Source organism: Colias eurytheme, chromosome 3 (genome assembly GCF_061535395.1).
Source record: "Colias eurytheme isolate Ceu_HAF_F1 chromosome 3, ilColEury1 Martin Lab GWU primary, whole genome shotgun sequence".
NCBI lineage: Eukaryota > Metazoa > Arthropoda > Insecta > Lepidoptera > Pieridae > Colias > Colias eurytheme.
In genome coordinates, this window is record NC_142982.1 from 12,396,898 (window position 1) to 12,424,460 (window position 27,563).

General features: G+C 33.0%; 1 protein-coding gene across 1 annotated transcript in view; it reads left to right on the plus strand.

Moving 5' to 3' along the window:
• Positions 1 to 27,563, plus strand: part of Nlg3 (Neuroligin 3) — a 113,824-nt gene that overhangs the window by 46,037 nt on the left and 40,224 nt on the right. Inside the window, exons 3-4 of the mRNA XM_090120106.1 lie at positions 6,558 to 6,713; positions 16,187 to 16,384. Coding sequence (XP_089976232.1) covers positions 6,558 to 6,713; positions 16,187 to 16,384 — 354 coding nt within the window. The remainder of the gene's footprint in view (positions 1 to 6,557; positions 6,714 to 16,186; positions 16,385 to 27,563) is intronic.

The window sequence follows — 27,563 nt, forward strand, 5'->3', positions numbered from 1 at the left end:
CAAAATCTAAACTCACGTAAGGCATTAGAGTGGAAAATGGCCCATACAGGGCCAAGTTCTCGCCATAGAAGTCACCACATTCACTCAAATGATTAACTTGAATAGTAACCTCGTAGTATTTGAGGTACGAAAGTGCTAGAAGTCATATGATATTTCTTTATAATGTAATTATAAAAATTAGAATGTAATTATATATCATAACATCAAACTAATAATCTTCAAATGGGCAGAACTGGACAACATTTCAATGAAACCAAACGAAAGGTAACTACTTACTAGCTTACAAAATGTAAAAAAGCCATCAAAGTGACCGAAAAGAAAGTTCAGTAGCAATAAGCCTGAAGTAAACAGTCGAATTGAAAACCTCCTTTTTTGAAGTCGGTTGAAAAATACGGTAGGAAATTTCAAACAAGAACTTCAAACGAAAACGTAATGACTTGAAAATATTCAAATTGAAGTATTTTTCATGTTGAAGAATATTTTTAACGCAGCGAAGGTGGCAATTTGTAAGGCCTTTAGATTTTATGTGAAATAAAATCCCTCGTATGGTGTCATTATTCACTTTTGATCCGCGGTATCTTTTAAGTATCTATAAATTATATTAGATTTCCCCATTTTGTCCTTTTACCAGGGACAAATATGTTTTAGAAAGTATTTTATGGTCAAGCTAATTTAGCAGTTTTACACGATGAAGATCTCGATATGGTAGCATGAAAGACTAGAATGCAGATCAAAAACTCAAACTGTGGAAAATCCATATCTACTAATATTATAAATGCGAAAGTAACTCTGTCTGTCTGTCTGTTACTCAATCATGCCTAAACTACTGAACCAATTTTCATGAAATTTGGTATGGAGATATTTTGATACCCGAGAAAGGACATAGGCTACTTTTTATACCTGGAAAATGACGCAATCCCGGAAATCCCACGGGAACGGGATCTATGCGGGTTTTTCTTTGACTGCGCGGGCGAAGCCGCGGGCGGAAACCTAGTAATCTATAAAACGTTTTTACAAATTCGATGTGTTACTCTATTAAAGATTGTTCTTCATTAAGTGTCCACGTACCAACCATAGTATAGAGAGAAAAGTAGGCCGACTGCCGGCGTTTAGGAGCGCACGGTACCTAAACTCACCAGGTGCAGGGTTGTCACGTGTCACATTGATATGTTAAATAATTGTATAAACAAACAACGACCGCTCACAGCAATGGCGTGGACCTTACGAGAACGGTCCATGATAAGGAACCGAGCAGCATTGTGTGCGTGCGTCAAGATTTCGTGCGTATATGAACGAATACGTAGCCAAGCGCTCCGCGTACATACAACAGCGTGATGTACCTTTGTTCGAAGATAACTGTTCTCTTTATACTATGGTAAGTGTCCACGTACTAAGAGTGATGGCCACGGGACGCCATTTCATTAAAGTCCCCATTTACAAAATGGCGTCGCTCGCCCGCAATCCCGCGTTTTATTTTTCTTTAGGATTCGTAAGTGAACCGCATGGGTAATAATAAATCCTGTTTGATGTTGGATGTGTGTTTCTCATTGTTATTTTCATAATATAAACAAATATTTGACAGGCAAGATTAGTTTTTTTTTTTGTTTATTGAACGGAAACTAAAAAACTTTTATTTAACACGTTCTGCTCTTCACTTCCTGTTTGTACAACAGACTATATTAAAAAAAAGGTAACAGGAAATCATACAACATTTTCAATTCAATTTCTATTAGTAGGTAATCTCTTATAGGTAATCACTGTACTGTAGGTACTCAAAAGTAACGAGCAAAAGATCTCTTGGCGAGACGAGAAAATAATAAAAAAAGACGTGTGGCACTCGGGGACTGCCGCGGTAAAGCTATTGCATGCTATGCCTTCAAGCCACACCTCCGTGCCCGTCGGAGTGGGGAGCGTGAGGTTTTTTCGTTACGGAATTTCTGGATTCGGTCTCCGCGCTCAAGGCCCGCGAAAGAAGCTATGCAATAGCTTAAAAGAATAATTAATAGTAGACCAATCGATTTTTGAAATTATTTTACCAATCATAAATTATCTTATTAATTGTGTATAAGTACATGATATTATTATTTTAAATCCGGGAAACAATTTTAATATTATAATTTTATACGCAGTAAAGGTACGAATGGTTAAACAATTTATAATCACAATATGTCGAAAGTTGTAGGATTAATGAGGCATGTGTTTTATCGGTATTTCAAAATTATTAATCAGCCAAAAAACCTAGGTATTTATTACGCTTTTGCTTAATATTGGTTTAATAATAAATGGAACAAACAATTTGGTACCTTTGTTGTAAAAATCAGTTTAGAAACTTGCTCTTACCGGGAAAAGATCATTGTATTTATATTAATAAATAATAACTAATAATGGTATCCATAACATAACATCATACAATGTGTGAATCAAAATAATAAAATATGTTTGTCTTTCTGTCTACCATGAAAACTTGGCTTGAGTTTGAGTTTGAATTTATTCTGACTGATTTTACACTAGCATAATATAGGCGATGTTGTAAAGATTTTTGCTAACTTCTTCCTTTAAATAAATAAATAAATAAATCATTTATTCCACTTAAAACATTTTACAAATAAGAGCGACCCAGGCTCCTAAGATAGTAAGAACTGTTTTTCAGGAGCCTTTACTTTATATGTTTGAATAAAATAGTTTGTCCGCAAAAAACACCCATTAAAATCAGTCACAAACAACAGCAAATTATTTTCAAATAATCCATAAAAGCACGCGAAGCACCAAATCAGGTTAAATTGGATATCAGCTGATTGAAGCCATTTATAATCCAAAACCAAATTACGGCTAAATAGAATACAAATTATCCCATTATATATTACAATATATATTTTGGGTTCATGATACGTCGCAAGGGCTTTTCACAGACGTGAGTGAGGTAGACATATTACTACAATACACGAATCAACCTTTCCTTACAATTTACTACTATGTGAAGGCGGCAAAACCTCAATAGAATTGACAATGTTGGGTCGAATTTATTTTTGTATCTTTGCTGTTTGATTTTTGTATTTGATGTAAGTATACAATACTTATGGAATTTGTTTGGTTATGTTTGGACGAGCTATTTCTGTGAAGTAAAAGGTAATCATTGAAAGTTATTTTTGTGTTGGATAGTTAAGTTATGGAGGCAGTATATAGGCTATAAAAGATCTCGATAATACCAATACGCCTAATCGAATGAAATGAATATTTGTTATAGGAGCATCTAAAGTTGTGTGTTCCAACTAGCCTAAAGGATTAATTAAGGATATTTCATGAAATATTTAGACATTTTAAAATGACGTCATAGGTTGGAGACACAGACATGTATGTCTGTGGTTGGAGAGCTTTAGGGAGAATGAAAACTTATAAAATGATTATATATGTATATTGATTATGTGCGGTATATCATAACAAATAATAATATGCCAAAAGTTCCCATCGATCCCATGTATGATTTGATACTTATTCGGAAAATATAAGATTTTATGGATTTTATCGACAGCGGGAAATTTCAGCGAAAAGTACATAAGACGAAAGTTGTTAATGTCAAAATTCTCCATAAATTTTCTCCATAATCCTATTCGTAATGTAAGTTTTAATTGAACTAAAAACTTGATAAACCTTTTTGAGAGGTCTCAGGATTTCTGTATGTGTCACTAATACCTAAAACCTTTTACAAAATAGTAAGTAAAGAAACAACCGTCTCAAGGTGCCTGGATTTTATTTAGAACTAGCGGTCCGCCCCGGCTTCGCCCGTGGTACATAATATTTACGTTTTCTCTACATAAGAACCATCCTCGTACTTCAAGGAATATAATAAAAAAAGAATTATCGAAATCGGTTCAGCCGTTCTCGAGTTATGCGCTTACCAACACATTTTGCGATTCATTTTTATATATAAGATAACGTTTCATTTTGCTCCAAGGCTATTCCTACCCCAAATGAAGCAAAGTAAAACCAGTGGATGAATAAATTATATTTTTAGTATTTGCACGCCGGTTTATATTTTTCTGTGAGTTTAGTGAACTTTTTATAAATATACACTTAAATATAACTTTTTATAAATATACACTTAATTTATGTTGTAGTAGAGTGCTATGCTAAATATTAGAACTTGTAAATTCACTGAGACTAATATTTATGTATTGTGTTCGTGTGTGTGTGTGTGTGAGCGTATGCTTATGTGGGAGTGTGTATACATACCTACATATAGAAATACCTACTCCCAAATCTGGTGCTACAAAGCCTTAAATAAATAAACAAAAAAGACTTTATTTCACACTGTACGGATACAATGAAATAACACTTTTAGTACCTACAAATAAACACAGAAAGTATTAACGATTCTGGTATAAAATTAAAAAAGAAAAAAGGTGCAGATACCAACACAACATTCTGTGCTCAAAAACGATAAAATATGATAACATGAATATAAATTTATAAAAAAATGGCATTTGAATGCCATAAAACCAAAAATATCAATTTCAACATGATAACATGATTCAACTATCGTAAGCGAAAAAAAAACAACTGAAGTAATATTATAACCAACTAGCTTACCGCCCGCGGCTTCACCCGCGTTTTCAAAGAAAAACCCGCATAGTTCCCGTTCCCGTGGGATTTCCGGTATAAAATCTATCCTATGTGTTAATCCCAGTTACCCTATACATGTGTGCTAAATTTTATTGTAATCGGTTCAGCAGTATTTACGTGAAAGAGTAACAAACTTACACATACACATCCATCCTCACAAACTTTCGCATTTATAATATTAGTAGGTATGATAGGATAGGATAGGATTGGATTTTCAACGTACGCCTGGAGGACTAATAATCTACATCTTTAAAAATATCCTTATACATATAATTCACATGTATATTAAACCTTGAGCCATCTACAAACGTGTGTATTTAATAGATATCTGGCTAATTGATAATTTGATTATAATCCTCAGCATATTCATTACTCGGCTTGTTACTCAGAATTCCACATGTAAATCACTCCTTCGATCAATTGATGCTATATGATACCTGTTTGTGCTTGATTAAACTCCTATTAGCGATTAATTTACCATATTAATAATAATTAATTGTTTAAGTATGAAGGAATTCATTTTGAAATAAAATAATCAGTGAGGTGGGCTTCAACTTTACTTTGTTTTAATGATAAGGAGGCATATAAGAAATTTATCGTTTATTTTTTCGATTTATTTATTTAAATTTTAAAAGATGCACTATTGGCTCAGTGGATTAGACCTCCGAAAAATTGTAGGTTCGAGACTAGACGAGTGTGCAAAAATTTAATCCATTTATCAATTCAACTCCATACTATCCTCGGCAATTCCAGACCAGTAAAGAAGACAAGAAGGAGGCGATGGTTGATCGCATGAACTTGTCCTTGCAGGCGGTCTCCGACTGGGGCGATGCCAATCTGGTCAAGTTTAATGCGTCCAAGACCCAGGCGTGTCTATTCTCCGCTAAACGGAGTCCATTCCACCTGACTCCGACTTTCCAGGGTGTATCCGTGCCGATAACTAACCACCTCGAGCTTCTTGGTATCACCTTAACGCCTACTCTGAACTTTGGTTCCTTCATAGATTCAAAAGCCCAAGTAGCCTCAAAAAAGCTTGGAATTCTGGCGAAGGTGAGACAGTATTTCAGCCCGGGACAGTTGCTCAACCTTTATCAAGCACAAGTCCGATCGTGCATGGAATACTGCTCTCACCTTTGGGACGGTTCCGCCAAGTACCAGCTGGAGGCGCTTGAGGCGATAGAGAGGCGTGCCAAGAGGCTCATTAACGACGATGACCTAGTAGGCAAAAAGCTCCAGAGCCTCGGTCACCGCCGCAGAGTGGCCAGCTTATCGGTCTTCTATCGGATACACTTTGGAGAGTGCGCTGCGGAACTGCACGATCTCGTTCCGCCATCCCCGTTCGTCCATCGATCGTCGAGGCGCACAGATTCTAGGCATCGCCATATGGTGGACGTTCCATGTACCCGGACTAAGCGGTTCGGTTCCACATTCTTTATCCAAACCGCGAGGGACTGGAACATGCTTCCTGAGTCTGTGTTCCCCGACGAGTACAATATGGGGGTCTTCAAGCGTAGAGTGAACAGGTACCTTCTAGGGAAGCGCGTTCCATCTTAGACCACATCTCAGCTTAACATCAGGCGAGATTGTGGTCAAGCGCTTCCCTATTACCAAAAAAAAAAAAAACCGACCTGTCTATTGTCTAATAACCAACTAGTTTAAAACATTATAACTGCCTCTGGATTATGACCTGACCGTCGTATGCTTGTTTCCTTACAGTGGGAACAAAATTTGGCCAAAAACTTTCATATTATAATAAAAAAAAAATAGTTTATTTCGTTTCTATATTACAAAATACGGAGCAGTACCTCCTAGTAAGTTTAAGAGAAAACCTTGTTTGTCATTGTAGTGTGGACAGATTTGGACTGATGATGATCAAGTCATGATACTAATTTACCTTCCAATGATAACCGATGATGATGATATACCTTCTTCTTCAGCAGGAGTACGGGACGCAGTGGCCAGGTACCCAGTGTTGGTCTTCGTCCACGGAGAGAGCTATGAGTGGAGCTCTGGGAACCCGTACGATGGCACCGTGCTCGCGTCGTACGCTGGCCTCGTGGTTGTGACGATAAACTATAGGTTGGGGATATTGGGTAAGTTCTAAGTAGTTCATTGTATTCTAGTTTCTGTGCCTTTTCCTTTTCTTGTAGGCAACACCCATAACCTCAGTTGCCACCAAGTAAGGCGTTTGCTCTCTAATATCATAAAAAAATAAAGAGTACCTAATATAGATGGTTTTATCATATTCACAGCGTGATGAGGTATTAATTATTAGGGTCATGATGTTTAGGTTTGAATATTATACAGGTTCGTTTAAATGGGCAATAAAAATCAAAATCTTATGTTATTTATTTTTATTGCTAAATTAATTGAACTGTTGTTGTTGATGCTCGATAAATCAGCTAACCAAAAAATTATAGATTGTACTAAAATTATTCGGAAGTAACATGATAGTAATCTGCTATATAAACCGCTCTCCAACATATTTCTTTGTTTTTATATTACACATGAAATCAAACCTTGCACATTAATACAACCAACAAAAGCATTCCTTGATCGATTTCCTAATACCCCAATACAAACAGATTTGGCACCGATAGCGTTTGCAAATCTTTCCTACTATTTATTTATTTAATCACTGTATCGCGTGATTCGAACCCATAACCCTCGAATGACTGTCTTTATTTCTGTAATCATCGGTTTTTGTAAATACTGACGGGCTGTGTGATTGGAAGTTTTTCTATTGAAATACGTGAAGTAATCATGGTGGAGTTGGAATGTAGAGCAAAACCTTGTAAAATATATAATTTAAAAACATACAAGCATGGGGAATATTCATCTGTACTTTGAATGTTTATCTAATATTGTTTTTTTTTTAGGGAAAAAGTGTGTATTGTAAATTCTTATCAGATTTGATAGTCTAAACTAATATTGTATTAACACAGGTTACAGTTAAATTAAATATATTGTGATTCATAATAAACAAAATACAATGATGCTTGTATCTTTACGTCCTAATATAATGTGAAAGTATAAAATATGAAACAAAATAATTGAATCAAACTTTTAAATTATAAATTAGAAATGTCTGAGATTCAACATTGTCTCCAAAAACAATATTTCTGATAACTTTTAAAAACTTCACCGACTTTCAAAGTAATCTCTAGCGTAATTAAAGATAGCCTTATTGTGAATAAGTTATGGCACTTACAATTAGATTTGTAGAATCGTCTAGAAATATTTTAGATAGAAATAATTATTGTTAATGGAGTTAGCAATGAGATAACGAGAAAACCTAATTTTACAATCATCATAATCGTGAAAACAATATTCCTTATAAATTAAATAATACGACTATCTACATAATATAACATTTAGATTGTATTTTAATTATTGTATTACTTTTCTATGTAGTTGGCTAGATTCAATTTAAAAGTGTCACAATCAAAGTAATTGTACAACAAACCGTTGGTAAATAATAAAAGTAAGAAAAAGGAAAATATAGAAAGAATTTCATTACAAATCTGAAGCAAAACTGAACTCAATTTATATCTGATTCTACATCATGGTTTATAATTTGATACTATAAAATAAATAATAGTTAAAGAACTGAGAATTTTCAGACATCGCTCATGTTATCCTCGATCGAAGAAGGCAAACAGACGCGTCGCCTGATAGAAAGTTACACCCACTGCAAAATAATATAGATATTTATTGTTCATAGCAATTATTTGCAGATGAGTTGACAATAATATGAAAACGGAGATTATTTTCCTTTTGTATTGTTTTCTAACTTTTTCATCCGACTTTTTAGAAACTTTCAAATATAATCTGATGCTTAATAATATATCTATTAATTATATATAAATTATTTATGAACGAATTCTGACCACGATAATTATTCTGGTTGAGACTACACAGACGCGCATATTTTTTCAACCACAAAACATTTCTTTTATAATGCAATGGAAGGATCAATCGACACAGTAGAGAGATTGAGAGAACAAATTAAAAGGGACACTACTTCGTTGCAAGAAATTGAAAACACAAAAATAATAATTAAACGCGGCATTACTCCATTATAACTAACGCCCGATAAGTCGTCCCTTAAAATCATCAGAGTCACGATCAAACAGGAATTAACATTTTGTAATTCTAACAATTTAGTATCCAAAGCTCCAACGGCACTTAAAGTCGAAACTAAATTGGCAGTAAACACGATAGCTAATTCCAAAAACGTAGACATTGAATTTAACACGTCTTAAGTGGCCCTTAACATGAATGGAATGTTTTTGTGTGTATTCATCTTTTTTTGTTTCGTTTCCCGAAGATTTTGCCGTATTTACGTACTTTGAAACAAATGAGTTTCTTGTCGGTTCTGCTCCAAAGATACTGCTTTCTGAATCGGTGGTAAATGGTTGTTATGTGATGTGTTATGACGTTTCAGAAGTGCTTCTGGAAGAAGTCTAATTGAATAAATAAATGTTTGAGTTTGAAATATAAAAGTTGTCAACGTATTTCAATTTATATAGATTATTTTTCCGACCCAAATATCGACCAATAGAATTGCACCATTCGACGTCACGTGGTACAACCTACATGGTATTATATTCTGTGGTATTATACTGATAATTTTTTGAAAATTTTCTCTGGTCGTTGACGTCAAACTGACAGGTTCAATTCAATTGTGAAATTATTGGCCGACTTTTGGGACGGAAAAATAATCTCCCGAATACCACACGAGCTTCAAAATTATCTGGCATTTCCCTCAAGGTTCCCTGCAAACAAATAAAGTCGTCAAGTTTTTCAGGAAAAATCACTCGCGCTTCGCGCTCGTGATTTTTTAACCTTGACTAAAAACTTGACTCCTTCATTTGTTTGCAACGAACCTATCGGAAAATACCCGATAATTTTGAAGCTCTTGTGGTATTATAAGTGATAATTTTGTTAAATTTTATGTGCTTAGCAATTTGCATAACAATTTGGCTTATCATTTTTAATTTCTCATTATAATAAAACTAAAATCTCATTCTACATCCTCTTATTATATTTTATAAACATTATTTTGCTCTGAATTGACAAATTAAAATAAAGTAATATATTTCTATTTAAACTGAATTTTGTTTTTCTTTAGACATAAGTTATAACAGATATGTAATACAGTTTTCACTCGCATAATACAATCACAGTCTTTCCACGCTAAAGCTATACATCAAAATATATTGATAAAAGCACAAAAAGTAAGAAAATTCAGCATTAAACATGTTCAAGCATAACTTACATACCTTACTGATCTGCATATTGCATCACACGTCAGAACGGTTCAACAAACAAATGAATATGTATTAGAAAGTTATATGGTAAGCCTTGGAAAAAGTAGTATGAAAAGAATCAAGTGCGAGTCGGATTCACTACTATGGGTTCCGTACAAATAAGCGACTGAGAAATTGGTCACGCATGCAATTTATGACCGTGCCAAACGTTGCTTAAGCTCTATTTTTTAAATATTTGTTGTTTTAGGTTACAACAGATGATAGAATGATAGATCTTTAATCTAAAACTTCAACTGCCCGTCTATCACGGATCAGACAGCAAAGGCACAGAAATAGGATCTCGTTTTTTAATACGGAACCCTAAAAAGGTGGAATCTTATGTTTGATTTAAAATTTAAAAAATTTAAAACGCTTTTTATTCAAGTAGGCTGTGTACAAGTACTTAAATCAAAGAGATACTTGTTGAGAGGCGCCGAGTTTTGCACTCAGCAGAATATAGTAAATTCAAAGGTCACATTATGTAGGAATATTGTGAAATGTTTTTTTTTTATTTTTTAATATTAACTGGTCATAGCACAATTAAATAATTAAATATAATATAGAGAGACTTATGAAGAATGGATATACAAGTTAAATTATTTATATTATTTATAAAAGTGTTGTCCACTTCATGGGTATTTTTTTTATTATTGTGCTCATTTATAATGAGAAATTATATTTTGTTAAATTATTCCAGGATTTTTAATCAGCATAAATGAATACTATTTTTGGTTGCTTATTATTTATTTCACATATTTAATTTTCAAATCAGTATTATTATAGGATGGATAGGACCGATATGCGATCAATCAAACCAATATGGGTAAATTATTGTGAAATATCAATCACAGCTGCTTTCGAAGCTCCACGATTTATGTACATTTCAACATAATATCAAAACAATTTTCTTTATTTTTATTACAAGAAAAAACAAATTGGCATAATATTTTGGTTGACTCAACCATAACACATTTTATTTATGTCTATTCTCTCATAACATTATGTTAATAATACCGATTATTGTATATTCCTAAGAAAATTGCTCTTTGTTTCCTCGCTTTCACAAATATCTTTGAAACATTTTACTAAACACAATTAAAACAGACGATGTTTACGCTAATTCATTCTTTGAACGATTAAAACTTAATCTCAAAGAGATATTCAAATACCTTAAATCTAGAAATCCTTATTTATAAATATCTCGTACAAAATGTGCCCCGCGGTTTTACCCGTATTGATCCGCTCCTATTGGTCTTAGCGTTATTATATATACAGCCTTCGTCCATAAATTAGCTATCTAACACTGAAATAAATTTTAATCAGACCAGTTATAGTTCTCGAGATTAGCCCGTTCAGACATACAAAGAAACAATATACAATAGCTATTTATCATTAGTATATATACACCTTATAACAACTTATTAAATCTAGTAATATAATAATGTTTAATTAAGTGTTCCTCATAGTTAGCAAAACATTTAATTTAATAAGATTATCCAACCATTGTTAACCAAAACACTAAAAAATGCGTTGATTAGAGAAATACCCAATTTTGAATCGAATATTATCTTTGCCTTTTTCTGTTCTAAATCGAATATTTTCTTTGTCTTTTCTAATATTAAGCCTAAATAACTGTCATGGCGGAATTAACAAAGCGTCCATTCGATCAGCGTATTACAATACTGAAATTGTTTTCAATCGAAGCATGAATATTAATTTGCACAAAGTTGTCGGCGCAATTTCCTCACTGAATTTGTATTTATTCCCGGCAAGTAATTGAATATTTCCGCTCGAACCTTCTCAATAATTTCATTAATAAAATTATGACATGATATAAATTAGTCCAGAACAGTTAACTGTTTAGGGTGCACTCACACACATCAGTCACCGTCACGGCACGTCACCGGACAGGATTAAAAAAAAATATGTATCAATAGTTCTAGTATGACTCTGTTCCCACACGACAGTCGCCGGCACGAAATCTATCAGTGACGTCACCGGTCAGGCACGTCAAATAATCTTTCCATACATGTATCATACTTTTATCCCCACTCACCCGGTGCCGTCACGTCTCAGTTCAGTCAGCGTCGTGCTACCGTCAATAATTGCTACATGTTCTCTAGCGTGACACACGTCTAATCACTGACTAACCTGATGTATGTGTTCAATGATTCAGTCAAACCGGCGACGTGACTGACGGACAACATGACGGTGACTGGTGTTTGTGGATACGTACACAAACCGTCACCGATCAGTCATCGGTGACTTGACGGTGACTGATGTGTGTGAGTGCACCCTTAATCTGTTACCATTTATTTACTTTTATAAAAAGTGTGCAAATATTGAAAGCGATTTTGTTGAAAATGAGATTCTTTTTTTCGTATTGTTTAGACTTCTATTTAAGAATTGTTTAGTTCTAAAATATTTATTTTCGAACTGTGATTTGATATATAGTATCTTATATAGTCGATTTTCATATGCAATACAGAGATAGGCTTGGATTGGCAGAGCTTATATGATCGTTTGTTAATTTTTTATCACTGTAAGGGCTAATTTTTCAATCCTTGGTTAAAACTTATTCGTCGAATAATGTATAAAACTACACACACTACACATTTTAAAAACGTATTCTAATTGCCCGTATTTGACAGTTTACGTGACAATTTAATATTATCGTGTAATACTTTATTGGACGGATAAGTTTTAACCAAGGATTGAAAAATCGGCCCTAAAATTATCTAAGATATTCAATTGAATTTTGTTCCAATGAAAAATGAAAAGTGCTTTGCAAAAACTAAGTGTACAAAGGCATATTAAACGTTTACGTTAAATATTATATAGCGTCTAGAGACGACCTTTTTGAGTAAAACTTCAAAATGTAATACAATTTCACCATAAAATTAACTTGTATCTCAAAGAATACGGAGTCAGGCATCCCTTTGACATGGCTTATGTTATCTAAAACTTCGCATAGCTGACAAAATTTGTGGGTAGACTAAGAAATTTCAGGTATTCGTGCGGACGAAATATTTTAGTGTCCTTGCGTGAGCTTTTTATTAATTCACCTGAAAGGAGGAATTTCATAAGCTATAATAAATATTGTGAAACTTTAGACCTTTCAAGACCTATTTTGATAATAATATAATACCTCAAGAAAACCTAGGAGACCTAAAATATTGTGTAGGTAACTATTGTTAAAATTGGTGGAAGCTTATTTTGGGAAAAGGTATATACTATATTTATACCTTCCTAGAGGTTTTACATTATAAGTAACTGTTCTTAAAATGATGGAGTTTATTTTAAGAAAAAGCTATATTTATACATGAGAATGCTAATGTGATTGACAGAATTCTGATTGAGAATAATGGATGTATTACCTCGTGAAAAAAGGGTACAATAATAGCAAACATTTTGGTGAAGATCTTTTATATTCCTTAAGTCACATTACGTTTTTTCACTTTTAAGGCAATTGAGAATGTATTTCTTAATGCAATATAATATTAACTAGAGGTCCGCCCCGGCTTCGCCCGTGGTACATATTTCGCAATAAAAGGTAGCCTATGTTCTTTCTCAGGTATCAAAATATCTCCATACCAAATTTCATGCAAATTGGTTCAGTAGTTTAGGCGTGATTGAGTAACAGACAGAGTTACTTTCGCATTTATAATATTAGTATGGATAGGTGAATTTGTATTTTACTGACTCTACTCGGATAGTTGTTAATTAATATAATTATCTTGTTATCCTATACATTTTACTTTTTTCTACATTTTACTTGATTCAATCATTAAACCGTGTGCTTTTAGTTTTAACTATATTTCTGACTAGCCGCTCCGCGCGGTTTCACCCCCGTGGCTCCACTCCTGTTGGTCGTAGCGTGATGGTATATAGCCTATAGCCTTCCTCGATAAATGAGCAATCTAACACCGAAAGAATTTTTCAAATCGGACCAGTAGTTCCCGAGATTAGCGCGTTCAAACAAACAAACAAACTCTTCAGCTTTATAATATTAGTATAGATTATTTTGAAATCGGTTGATAAGCATAAACCACAACATGCTACAACAATTTAGTACCAATCTTCTCTGCGGTTTTGGTGAACCGGTAAGATCCATTTCATGATGAAACATATTCAATGTACAACATTATTTAAATCTCTTCTATACCTACATATTAGATGAGCACTTATTCTAGATGTACTAAAAACTACTCAATATAAACTTATATAAATAAAATAATAATAATACTTAGTCATTCTAATAAGCGTACTTAAACATTGTGAAATAATAATTAAAGTGAAACTTTTATTACATCGTCTCAAACTTTTTGGTCTGTGTAGCGCATGTCGCGTGTATCGCGGCTGCCGAGTAGGTATACCTACTGTATCGCGACATGCGCTACACAAAGCAGTGTTCGGAACCGTTCGAACAGTTTCACTTTTACCGTGGTTTCATAAAACCACACAACATTATTTTTTATTATACATTTGTATTATTATTATTTTCACTTACCTTAAATAACAGCGAAAAGCGTTGACAAAAGATACAAACTATAATTACATCAGAAATAAAACAATTGCGCTTCTACCGCATCTAAATATTTTTCTTCTTTATCAAGCATTAAAGAGATAGCCATAAATATTATCGTAAAGCGCAATCCGGCGGAAATTTAAATCTTTCCAAGGTACTCTTAATGGTTTGTCTTTACCCGTGACCTGAATGCAATGTATTTGATTCTTCTATCTATACTTATAATCTATACTTATAATATACTGAAGAGTTTGTTTGTTTGTTTGAACGTGCTAATCTCGGGAACCGATTTGAAAAATTCTTTCGGTGTTAGATAGCTCATTTATCGAGGAAGGCTATAGGCTATATTATATCACGCTAAGACCAACAGGAGCGGAGCAGTGCGGGTGAAACCGCGTGGCACAGCTAGTAAGAGATAAATCAGTTCTAAAAATATTAATACATTATTATAATTGGATCTGTCGTTTTCGCGCTTATAACCGAAAACCTTTTTAAAATAAACAAATCCTATTTTAAGATCCAAAGTTTTGATGTAATTAGTATATTATAAAATGATGAACGTTATAAATGTATTTATAGAATGGCACTGAAAGTTCACAAAGTCTAGACTAGCATCAAATATATTATTAGAAATTTAATTTCACGCGAAATGTACCTAATTAACTATTTCGTATTAAAACATAGAGGTGATGAAATAAATTATAATGTGTAGCTGAGGGTAAAGAACTTTGATAATTGTTATACAAGGAAAATATTTTTTGAAGTGAAAACTTCTTTAGCGGCGTTGGGTATAAAATCTTAAACTCGCGTCAGAACACGTGGCCTGATCGAAAAAGCGTAAGACGGATGGATATCAAACATGCTCAACGTATAATCAAGTTTTCACTTCTGCCGGCACTCCCGGAGTGCAACCCGTCTTTTGCACGCCTCATAAGCGAAGCGTTGAGGTGGGTACTAGTACTGTCACTTCGCGCAAAACATCTGATTTTTCAAACTTAAAATGTCTTTATGTATCATACATTGCACTTGTAAGATAATACATACACACACATATTAAGAAAAAACACTATTTTTAACGTTCATGATATTTTTGATGTCATTTTTGTTATTTAAACTAGTTAAAAAACAGTTTAAAAAAGTTCTGTCTTGGACGTCCGTGTGTCTGTATGTGCGGATCCTTTTTCTTGTTAACACGATAGCGACCGAAATACTTTACTAATCGAGTCTTTTTTTTTCTCTTACGCTTGAGTATGCTCAGGAATAGAACCCTTTCATTTTTCAGGGTCTGATTCGATGTGGTTAAATTGTTATTAAATAAACAAAAATAATAATTAATAAATATTTATTAAAAAAAAATTATGAGGCGTGCACTTTTGGATTTTCCAAATTATTTTTATCTTATATTTAACTATAGGGTTATTTTCATATACATAATTATAAGACAATCAAATTCTTAATCCTTCAAAATAAAATATACACTATCTAACAAATAAATATACCAATCTCTTAACGATATTTCATTGCACAATTATGTGTCTCTGTGTGTGTAACACGATTTGTTCAACTTCACTTATATGTGCGTGTGTTTTACACACCATTCTCATCAATACCACAAATACTTCTTTCGTACATGTGTGCGTGTATGTAACACCATATGTCCAACTAGATACTCCTTCTTTAATGTGTGTGCATGTTCTACCATTTTCACAATGCTACTTCTTTCCAGGTTTCCTCAACCCCCGTTCAGACGACTTCCCGCGGTCCCCAGCGAACTACGGGATCATGGACCAGATAGCTGCCCTCCACTGGATCAAGGAGAACGTGGCTGTCTTCGGAGGAGACCCCACTAATGTGACCCTGATGGGCCATGGAACAGGGGCAGCATGTGTCCACTTCTTGTTGACTTCTTTAGCTGTGCCAGAAGGTAAGATATTGCAGTAATTAATACCTGAATAATAAATAAATATTTCAGGACAATTGACAACATTTCAAAATTTTAAGCTACTTATTTTTTTATTTTAATGAAAACTAGATCAAAAATTATGATACACGTATTTTTTGCTTTTTCTAAATATGGAAGTTTTCATTCATCTTTTTGAGTTTTAAAATCATCTCATTCTAAAATGTCGTAAGCGCCAAATGACGTCATACATACGGAGGAATACATTTTTTCCTTTGCCACATACCTAGTTTAAATTAAAAAAAAATCTTGACAGTTGACATTTTGGCACATTTGTCACTTTGATTCGTCAAGTTTTGTAAATATTGTTATTTGTTATTTGCTGATCCAAATTTTAAACAAAAGAAACTTATTCACAAGTACTGATGATGATGACTTTATGCAGGATTTGTTAAGGGGTGCTGAAAATTTCTGGGAAACAAATATACTATCCCAAATACGTTGGAAAGTGTTAAATAAATACAACTTTTAGTAAGTAAACAAAGTCTTTTATTTCAAGAAAATTATGAACACTATAGGCACTATTTGTATAATATAAATGAATTGGTCCAACTCCAATCAAACAAACATCACGCTAATGAGATTAAATTAGAAAACCAAAACACAATAACACGATTTAAAAGTTTGTTTACATGAATAATTCACAAAAATGACATTAATATGAAATTTGACACATGCCTTAACCTGTAAATGTCAGTGATAGTTTTTTTTTTAACTTTTTTTTAAATTAGGCTAAGGCGCATTTTTATTCCTCCGTATGTATGACGTCATCATCACATTTATCGTTTTTATTTAATTTCTCTTACAATATGCGATAAAAAAATTAAATAATTTTTTTTCTGTAATCGCAAGAGCAAAATAAAGAAACGGTTTTTTTCTTTCATGGCCTTATAAAAAATGAAATGTTGTCAATTTTCACACACGGCACGATCTGATCCAATACTAAGCTTTCGCTTGTGTTATGGAAACCGAATGGCTGATAAACACAATATATTATAATTATTTTAAATAAATACTTAGATAGATAGTTATCTACCAGACACAGAACAAACATCTATGTTCATCACACAAATATTTGCCCTGGGTACGAATCGAACCCACGACCTCTGGCTTGGAAGGCAGGGCCACTACCAACCAAGCCAACCGTTCAGTCATTATCTGAGAAAATTGATGTCTGATTGATAGAGTTAATTATTACAGAGACGGTTGCTTAAAATATTTTGTAATAAGATTTGATGACAGAGAAAGAAGGTTATAAGAGGATAGTTCATCGTGTTATAAAAGGTATCTACAACATTTTATGACATCTGAGTTTGTTTTTCATATAGAAAGAGCGTTGCTCACTATGATAGTAGTGAAATTAACGTCTCTTAATAATTTTCGTAAGATAACATTATAAAATAGTGCATTTTATTATCTTATGAAAACTATTAGCATAGCTTTCACACTGTCATTTGTCCATGCTGGAAATAATACTGCTTTAAGACATCATGGTACGGGGGCTGAATTGGATTCCACATAAGACGACAGAGGCTACTTTAGCCGACGCCACATCGTCGGCAGCAGTTAATATGTCGACGGATACCAAACGCCAAACGTCAAACGCTTGCAGTTTGCCGTCAACGTCAAACTGCGTGGCGACAGCTGAAGTAGCTTCTGCTGTTCACAACTTGCCGTTCGTCTGTTAGAGCTCTAAGTCTCTTTATTCACATAACTATAAACTAATCTCAATAGAAATAAGCCAACTGTGAACGTTACTTCAAGTGAAGAGTATCATTTTGTCGAATAGTCAAATAGGTCAAATATATAATACCGTGGGAATTATTTGCAGGACTGTCGGGTTTAAATAAAGGAGTGTTATCTGACAGCTTTCTGACTTTCAAGTATTTGATGATATGAGATAATATCTATCGTTTTAGAGCAACTAAAATCACGTTACTGCATAAATTAGGTACATAATATGATTTCTAATGTAGTAAAAACGAAAGTAATGAACCTAAAATAGAATCATAATTCATGAAATAAACCTCTTCCTTGATTCAAATTTTACAAAAAAAGACTTTAAAATATTCACCTTTAATTTTCCTTATCCTTGTTGTGTTACGATATATTTATATACCTACATATAATATCATTCTTAATTCGACTGTAATGTCTTTCGAGACACAAACACACGAATTTTAAAATAACTGAATTACCAAGCGCGTGCATTCCACTTTCCAAAAATTTCTCGAATAATTAAAAAAAAATATTATATATCCCGAATATTAATTTAACATTTACTTAGGTTACGCGTAAATTCTAAACCGGGTCAGGTTTTAAGCTGTCTTTGCTAAAACGTTATATAGCTGAAGTACAGCTGAGTCAAGGATATTCCGAATTTTAGAGTGCTTGCGAACTTTCGAGATGCCAAAACAAGCTTGCCGGGGTTTTTGATGATAGTTCTCCTTTTTATAATGGCCGTTGTGTTTTAAGGATTTGTTGTTGTGAAATTTTAAATGAAAGAATAAATCCTCTAAAATCATTGATTTTTAGAGGCTTTTGTTCATATTAATTTCAAGTTTTCATTATTAATTTAATTCGGTATTTTTTTTGTTTTATACTCTTCGCTTTATAAATAAGAAACTTTTAAATTTACTATTTATATATCTCTAAATTTGGAATTACGGGTGGCCTAAATATCAGGCGTTGCTATTCGCTAGTCGTTGCTAGTCGTAATCTATTTTTTCTGTTATTTAAAAAATTATCTCTAATTGAGTCAAGTGATGTCATATAATATGTGAAAATATTTATTTTATTCAAATAAAATTTGAAACCTAATTAACGTGAATATTTATAAAATTACAATTTACGACTTTCCAAACTCATGTAATTAAAGCATTTTACGAAAAAAGTTCTATTCATAATCGCTTTTAAAAGCTCACGTGAATAGCGAAGTTTCAAGTTAGAATATGAGTTTTTTTTTAATATAATTAGATTTATAAAACTTTTCAGACATCAAGTTATTCTTAGAGGAGACAAAATCGATATTATGAGCCATATTTACATCATTAAATGAAAGATCATCAGAGTTAATAACAAAAATATTTCTTCTATAATGCATTTCGATATTTTTTTGTGTTTAGGTATTAGGTACTTATGTAAGCCTGAGATATAGATAATGAGCTCTTTTTAACGCACTTTATTATCTTCACCAGTATGATTGTATGTATTGTATTTGAATTTGATATTTTTGGTTTTATGGCATTCAAATGCTTTATAAATTTATATGTCATCTTTTACTCGATAGTTGTTCTAATAATCGGTTATATCTTTCAAAATGTCGATGTATCCAGACAGACACACGGACATATAATATCAGCGGGATATTGATCGTGCACTCTCAGTTATTTACACACAAACCCAAGTAAACAGGGCGTTGTTAGTGTTTGTAAATATGATCCCACATTTATCCTTTAGCTTATTAACGTGACTCCGAATGTTTGTTTTGGTTACGTTTACGCGATCCCTCTTAACTTTGCGTTATGTATCGTCCGATGAACAAACACGTAGACGTAATTGTAGATATAGTTATATTTTGAGAGACTTCTGGTGGTTATTAATAGTAATAGTTCTAAATTTACGTTCTGACTGGCCGGTTGGCTTGTTTGCTAGTAACCCTGCCTTCCAAGCCACTAGTCGTGGGTTCGATTCCCACCCGGGGCAAATATTTGTGTGATGAACATAGATGTTTGCTCTGTGTCTGGGTGTTAATTATCTATATAAGTATTTATTTAAAATTTTATATGTATGTTTATCAGCCATCTGGTTTCCATAACAGCGAAAGCTTAGTATGGGATCAGATCGGGCCGTGTGTGAATATAGTCCCGAAATATTTATTTTATTTATTTATTTAGCTAGTATCTTTTGGTGGATGCAACTCGAATGTTTAAAGTTTATGTGAATACTTTTAGGAGTATTTATTTTGTATGTTTGTGTTTATAATGTTTATATATAAAACTAGCTTTTGCCCGCGGCTTCGCTCGCGCATAAAAAGTTTCATACAAACTTCTATCCCCTATTTTACCCCTTTAGGGGATGAATTTTCTGAAATCCTTTCTTAGGGGACGCCTACGTTATGACATCTACCTGCATGCCAAATTTCAGCCCGATACGTCCAGCGGTTTGAGCTGTGCGTTGATAGATCACTATATCGGTCACCTTTGAGTTTTATATATATATATAGATGTTTCATATTTCACAATAAATAATAAACGCATTTCAAGTTGTCTCCTTTCCTAGTTCTACTTAGGTTTGATGATACTATGGAATTGTGCGAAGTACATATTATCTGAAAACATTTAATTCACAAACCCTTGTAAATATTAATTATTCATTTTGATACGTTTCATACATCAATACGTAAAAAATGCTCTTATAACATTTTTAATACCCAGTTTTAATCACTGATTTTCACTTAATTTTTCGATAATTATTTGACAGCAATATGCAATATAAGCCGCAATGAAAGTTCATCAAAAGAAACAATATTGGAACATGTATACCAATATAAATAGCTTGAGCGTTGATACAAGCCAATTGCTGTTTTTTCAGTCATTCATTTTCATAACAACGGAATCGAAACATGAATATTCAATTTCTTTTGACTATCGTGTTCTTGGTCGTTTGTAGGTTTTATTGTGTGTATTAATATGCAAATGTTTATGGTTGTGTTGATTCTTTTTGGGTTTACTAGCGGATTGTTTATGGTCAAATTATAATCACCAACTTTGATTTATTTTACTGGAATTTTAGTGCACAGGCTACATATTATATAAGAACAGCCTCATGGTAACACTAAGTTATAAGAAAATTAGGTTATTTAGATAGAGTATTCATAAATTGAAAACAATTTAGACGACCGCGACGTTCGCCTCGTCTAGGAATATACCTATGCTAGAGACGATCGACATATAGTTAAAGTTTCATCGTTTACTAATTTTGTGTTCTATTATGTTTACATGAATCTCTGTAGATTTTGTGGAGAACATTATTTTCACAGTTAAACGTACCTATTTCTTTAAATACATCGACTTCAGTTAATAAGCAATAATAAAATCGTAAACAAATTATATAAATTGCAAAGTAAACAACAATTATTTATAATGACACTAACTTGTAATAGATTTTCTGCGAGGGCGAGAAATATAATTGATTTATTTTTCCATAATCCAATTATTTCTTTCGGAAAAATACCAAATAAACGCGACTTTAATATGTCTTAAATATTCTAGAACAATTTCCGAGAAGCCTTTTAGATAGTTCTTTAACTTTGGACTAATCAAATCAAGAATTTTGCTTTTCACATTAATTTAGTTAACTTTTAATATTATTTATAGTCACTATAGTAGATATACAGAAACACATTTAAAATAGCATTAACCTTTTAACTTCGTAATAATACAAATGAAAACTACACAAAACGAAGAATAAAAAGTTAAAACATAAGCAATTGCAAAACTTGATATCTCTAGTTCGCACAATTCCATCTCGTCTTAATTTGCGAACTGAATTGTAAATTTGAAGGCATCGTACAAAGAATTTGTAGTGCAATAATTGTATCGGGAATGCTTTTAAAGGATGCGAGTTTCTACCTTCCATGTTATAATGATTACTAGCTGTCGTTGTTCTGCCTTATAGACTACAGGCCCATGTTGAAAAAATTATGGGTCATTTGACCCACCACCTGACCTATCTAGAATGATATAAGAGCATAAAATAATAAGATTCAGCACTATGACGTCACTCGTAAGCTGTCCACCTGAATGCAGATGAGAATTCGAAAGTTCAGGTAGAGATTTTCTCCCCTTGTCTCCATGATTTTTGTACGGCGTTGCGGAATAATGGCTTAAAAGCAGTATAGAAATAGTATGACACAGATGCCGTACAAAAATGGTGGTCCACAAAGTCGGAATTTATTTTTATTTTTCGATATTTGCCGGGGTAAATTTGGTCATTTGATTTTGTACGGCATCTGTGTCATACTATTTCTATACTACTTTTAATCAATTATTCCGCAACGCCGTACAAAAATCATGGAGACAAGGGGAGAAAATCTCTACCTGAACCTTCGAATTCTCATCTGCACTCAGGTGGACAGCTTACAAGTGACGTCATAGTGCTGAATCTTATTATTTTATGCTCTTATATCGTTCTAGATAGGTCACCTGGTGGGTCAAATGACCCATAATTTTTTCAACACGGGCCTGTAGTCTATTACTCTTATCAGTTAGCGTTCTATACCTACCCGTATGTGCTCACAAAATTTCAAAAATAAAAGCTACCTACCTATACACTGTACAAGCTGTGCTCCGCGGTTTTACCCGCAGTGCTCCGCTTCGGTTGGTCTTAGCGAGAAGATATAATATAGCCTATAGCCTGCCTCAATAAATGGGCTATATAACACTGAAAGAATTTTTCAAATCGGACTAGTAGTTTCCGAGATTAGTACGTTCAAAGAAACAAACTCTTCAGCTTTATAATATTAGTATAGATGTATAATGGCATCGAGATTTTTTATCTACTCTAGGTACCTACATAAAATTTAACAGTATGCTATATTCTAGACATTTATAATCTCAATATTCACTTCTTCATACCGTTTATTCGTCAAATTGTTATTTTAACTATTTAAAATTTAACTGATTTCCTTTGCTTCATCTTCTTATATATAAAAATGAATCGCAAATGTGTTGGTAAGCGCATAACTCGAGAACGGCTGAACCGATTTCGATAATTCTTTTTTTATTATATTCCTTGAAGTACGAGGATGGTTCTTATGTAGAGAAAACGTAAATATTATGTACCACGGGCGAAGCCGGGGTGGACCGCTAGTCTTCATATGTATAAAAATGAATCCCAAAATGTGTTGGTAAGCGCATAACTCGAGAACGGCTGAACTGATTTCGATAATTCTTTTTTTATTATATTCCTTGAAGTACGAGGATGGTTTTTATGTAGAGAAAACGTAAATATGTACCACGGGCGAAGCCGGGGCGGACCGCTAGTTTACTATATGTGGATACATTCATAAACGATAAATTTCAAGTTATTTTCTTTAAAACAAAATGTCTACAGACTCTAGCACATATTTTCTATTTTCTACCCTGAATATTAAAAGCATAAAACTTTTTACTTCTCTTGTTTTACAATAGATAATATCCCAAACACTTAACTCAAACAAAACCCTATCGATTGAAATATAATAAATCCGAATAACAAGCAAGTTACTAAGTTATCTAAACTTATAAGCTTACTTGAACTTAATGTAAATAAGTCTTACAAACAAGCTACTGCTCTGAATTCCTTATATAAGTTACTAGCTTTTTGCCTGCGACTTCGTTCATGTACACGTCTTATCTATATTAAAATTATTATAAAGCTGAAGAGCTTGTTTGTTTATTTGGTTGAACGTGTTTATCTCAGGACTACGTGTGTGAGATAAATAAAAAAAGAGCGTGCGTGCCCAGCATACGTGTCAGAAGTGGAACTACTTGGCTACTTTCAAAGATACCAAAATCGCCATACTCCATTACGTGACTGTATTGCCATGACGCCACCTTGAAATTTTACTCTCAACGCGCCTTGAGTTTTTGAACCCTGCCAAAGAAGTTCCAATTCTGAAAAGTATGCTCGGCACACACGCTCTTTTTTAAAACATTTTTTTTAATGAAGTCGATCGCTACTTCACAAGACTTCAGTAAGTAAAGTAGTATTTTTTTTGTCGTTTTCCCTATATTCAAACAACGTGTATCTAAGCATTCTCACAAATCAATGACCGCATGGCGTGAAGGGGTGCTTCTTGCGGTTTCACGGTCGGCACATAGTTCTGTTTGTTTTCAAGTGAGAAATAGTTGGCTAAAGATTTATCGAGTATTGAAGTGCATATAAGTATATAAGTTTTATATGAAAATTAATGCGAGTGTCGTGTCGTGTCCTGTAGTCGCAACTGATGTTATTAAATAAATAATTCTGTTTCTTTATTATTATATTTTCAGAAATTCGGTTTCCTTTGGAGACAATATAACTTGAAAAGCAGATTATAAAATATAAAATACCTACATCTCGAAAAAACTCGATTTTAAAAACCACAAGTACCTACATTGAATCACGAGGTCACGAGCTATAACACTACAAACAAAACACATTATTTTTGGAAAACTTATGACAAATGACACCTTTTTTCTATGACCAAACCAATAAATCTTCAATATATACTTCCTACTCAACTCTATCAATCTAACAACAATAACATTCGAACCAAAATAGGCAGATTGTAGTTTACGTAATGCATACAGAATTTTAAATCGAACAATTCTGAATAAAACGAACCTCATCGCAACGCTGCCAATCCCACCCGCGATTGACGGATATGAATTCATTGACAATATGAAAATAAATCTTTGAATAAGGTATGAAATCAACGAGCAGAGCTTTTACAACTGTATTTTTAGACACAAAGAAAACCAGGTTGTAAAAGAAATTAATAATGGAATTCAACATGTTGGATACAACATGAAAATCTATTTTAAAATACAAGATAAATAGAACGTTAAATCCAAATAGAGAATACCATAAAATGAATACCTCAAGAAAGAAGGTAGCAAGAAATAATCAGTGAAGCTTATACAAAGTGCATCTATCCCATAACCCAGAAAAGGACAAGGTCCTCACTTAAATATACAACTAAAATCAATGCCTTTAAATAGACTGAAAAGTAACATTGACAAGGATCATTTAATAGTTGAAATTTGAGCTTCCAACTCACCCGCGTTCCACTGCACGTATCATAATGAAACATACAATAGATAGCAGATTTGTTCCATTGTAATACGGAAACAATAACATCTTTACCATCACAATACGTAGAGAGAGCGTAATTATGAAAAAGAACTTACCGATCTATATTAGCATCTATTTTATGACCTTATTGTAATTGGAATTATTATTAAAAAAACTTAAACAAAATAAAAACATGCTTCGTAAGATAATCTCATGAACATTGTCACCGATGCGATGTTGATAAATGTACAAAGTTTGAATTAAATATATCTGTTCAAAGTGGGTTACATACAAAAATAGTAGCATACAAACAATACAGGTGAAGCAAATTCAGCAAGCAAATTAGCAGTGGTGGCTCAGTGGTGAGACCTCGGACTTCGAATCGATAAGTCCGGGGTTCGAGACCGGGCGAGCGCGCAGGAAATAAATTGATTTTTCAATTTATCTTCGCATGTTGTAACATCACCACTGCTCGAACGGTGAAGGAAAACATCGTGAGGAAACCGACATGTCGAAGAATCAAAAGTTCGACGATATGGTGTCATCCGCCAACCCGCACTTGGCCAGCGTGGTGGATTATGGCCTGTACCCTCATAGGAGGCCCGTGTCCCTGCAGTGGGAACATACATATATGGGCTGATGATGATGATGATGAAATTCAGCAAGCATGCAAAAAACAGTTTTTCCATCTTGGGATGCTAAATTACTTAATTTTATACTACTGCTGCTACTAACTCTTACATGATTATTTGTTGTATTTTAATATAGACATACGATTTTTTCATCTAGCGGTTAAACCGCAGCAGGAAACCGTTCGTTCATTACATGTATAATTTGAATAAACTCAGTAATCTGATTTGCGTCGGCAGATTGCAAATTTTTTAATCATTTAATGTAAACCAGTTTTCAGTGATGCGTGATTCCCTGTAATGGATTATTGTAATTAATTACATTATCTTTACAGATATTGTTGATTAATTTTGACGTTAGTTCAAAATCTAAGTATAATAAAAATAATATAACATAAGTACGTATAGATATGACATACTATTTATTGGCCTATAAAAAATTTCGCCTTCCAAAAATAATGGAATTCGATATTTCTTAATCTTATCGTATATTCTAACAATAATTAACTGAAATCATAAAAACGATTTCATTATAACGAAAGAAATACACCTTCAAAAGAAATGACACAAACCTTTTAAAAAGAATTAGACATAGTCTATAGACGAATACAGATCATTGGCCTACTTTAACCACGTGCATCTCAAACAATAGAACACTTTTGAGACACTCACAATATTCACTAAGAAAGAATTTTAAAAGATTTCTCGACAAGTATTGAAACTTTACTTCAGATTTTGCAACAAAAATTCAAGGCACGACGCCTGTAAGCGGGTAAAGGAAATCCGCTCTGAAAGGCACTCTTGTACTTTTAACCCTAGCAAATGTGGATATGGAATTTAGGTCTAGAATATGAAGAAAATTATCAAAATCTGTCGCAATTTCTTGATCTTGTAAGATTTTATGTCAAAGAAAAAACGAAACCTATGAATGATAGGTATGATAAGGTGCTTGTAGAAGATTTATAGACTTATAAATTTATAAAGAATAGAAAGAATTCGATCACAATCAACAAGATTTATAGACTGTACAAAATGATTTAGTAGATAAGTCAAGGAACTTAAAATACAAAATCATCAGTATTTAATTACTTTGATTTCATCAGGGCCATAATAATTTTATATGAAATAACATTTACAAAAGAATTGAAAGCAAGAAAATACAAATAATACACTAGACTGTATAGATAGATATAAGGAAAATCGTAATCCCAACAAAAACATAAATGTAAAAATTGGAGCCAAGTTCAACCGTCGACTTGCCGAAAAAAGAATTGAGATCTAAATGTGTGCCAAGTTCTGTAGACAGTCCAGAAATTTATTTACTAAGATGTATAAAATTCTTAGGTGAACTGAAAACTCAATTGTTTTATTTTCCCTTATAGAACAATGTTTATTCAAAATATGATTTTTTTTAATTTTAATAAAAGAATTATTTACACATAGCAAACAACTAATGACCTACTGAACCTCATAATTTAACCAGGCTAGTTTTTAGGTACTGTTTATCTATATAATATCTTCTCAAATTGCTGATATTGAACGTTATTATTTTAGAAACTTGTAAAAACTAGCCAAGTCAAATTATGAGGTTCAGTAGGTCATTAGTTGTTTGCTATGTGTAAATAATTCTTTTATTAAAATTAAAAAAAAATCATATTTTGAATAAACATTGTTCTATAAGGGAAAATAAAACA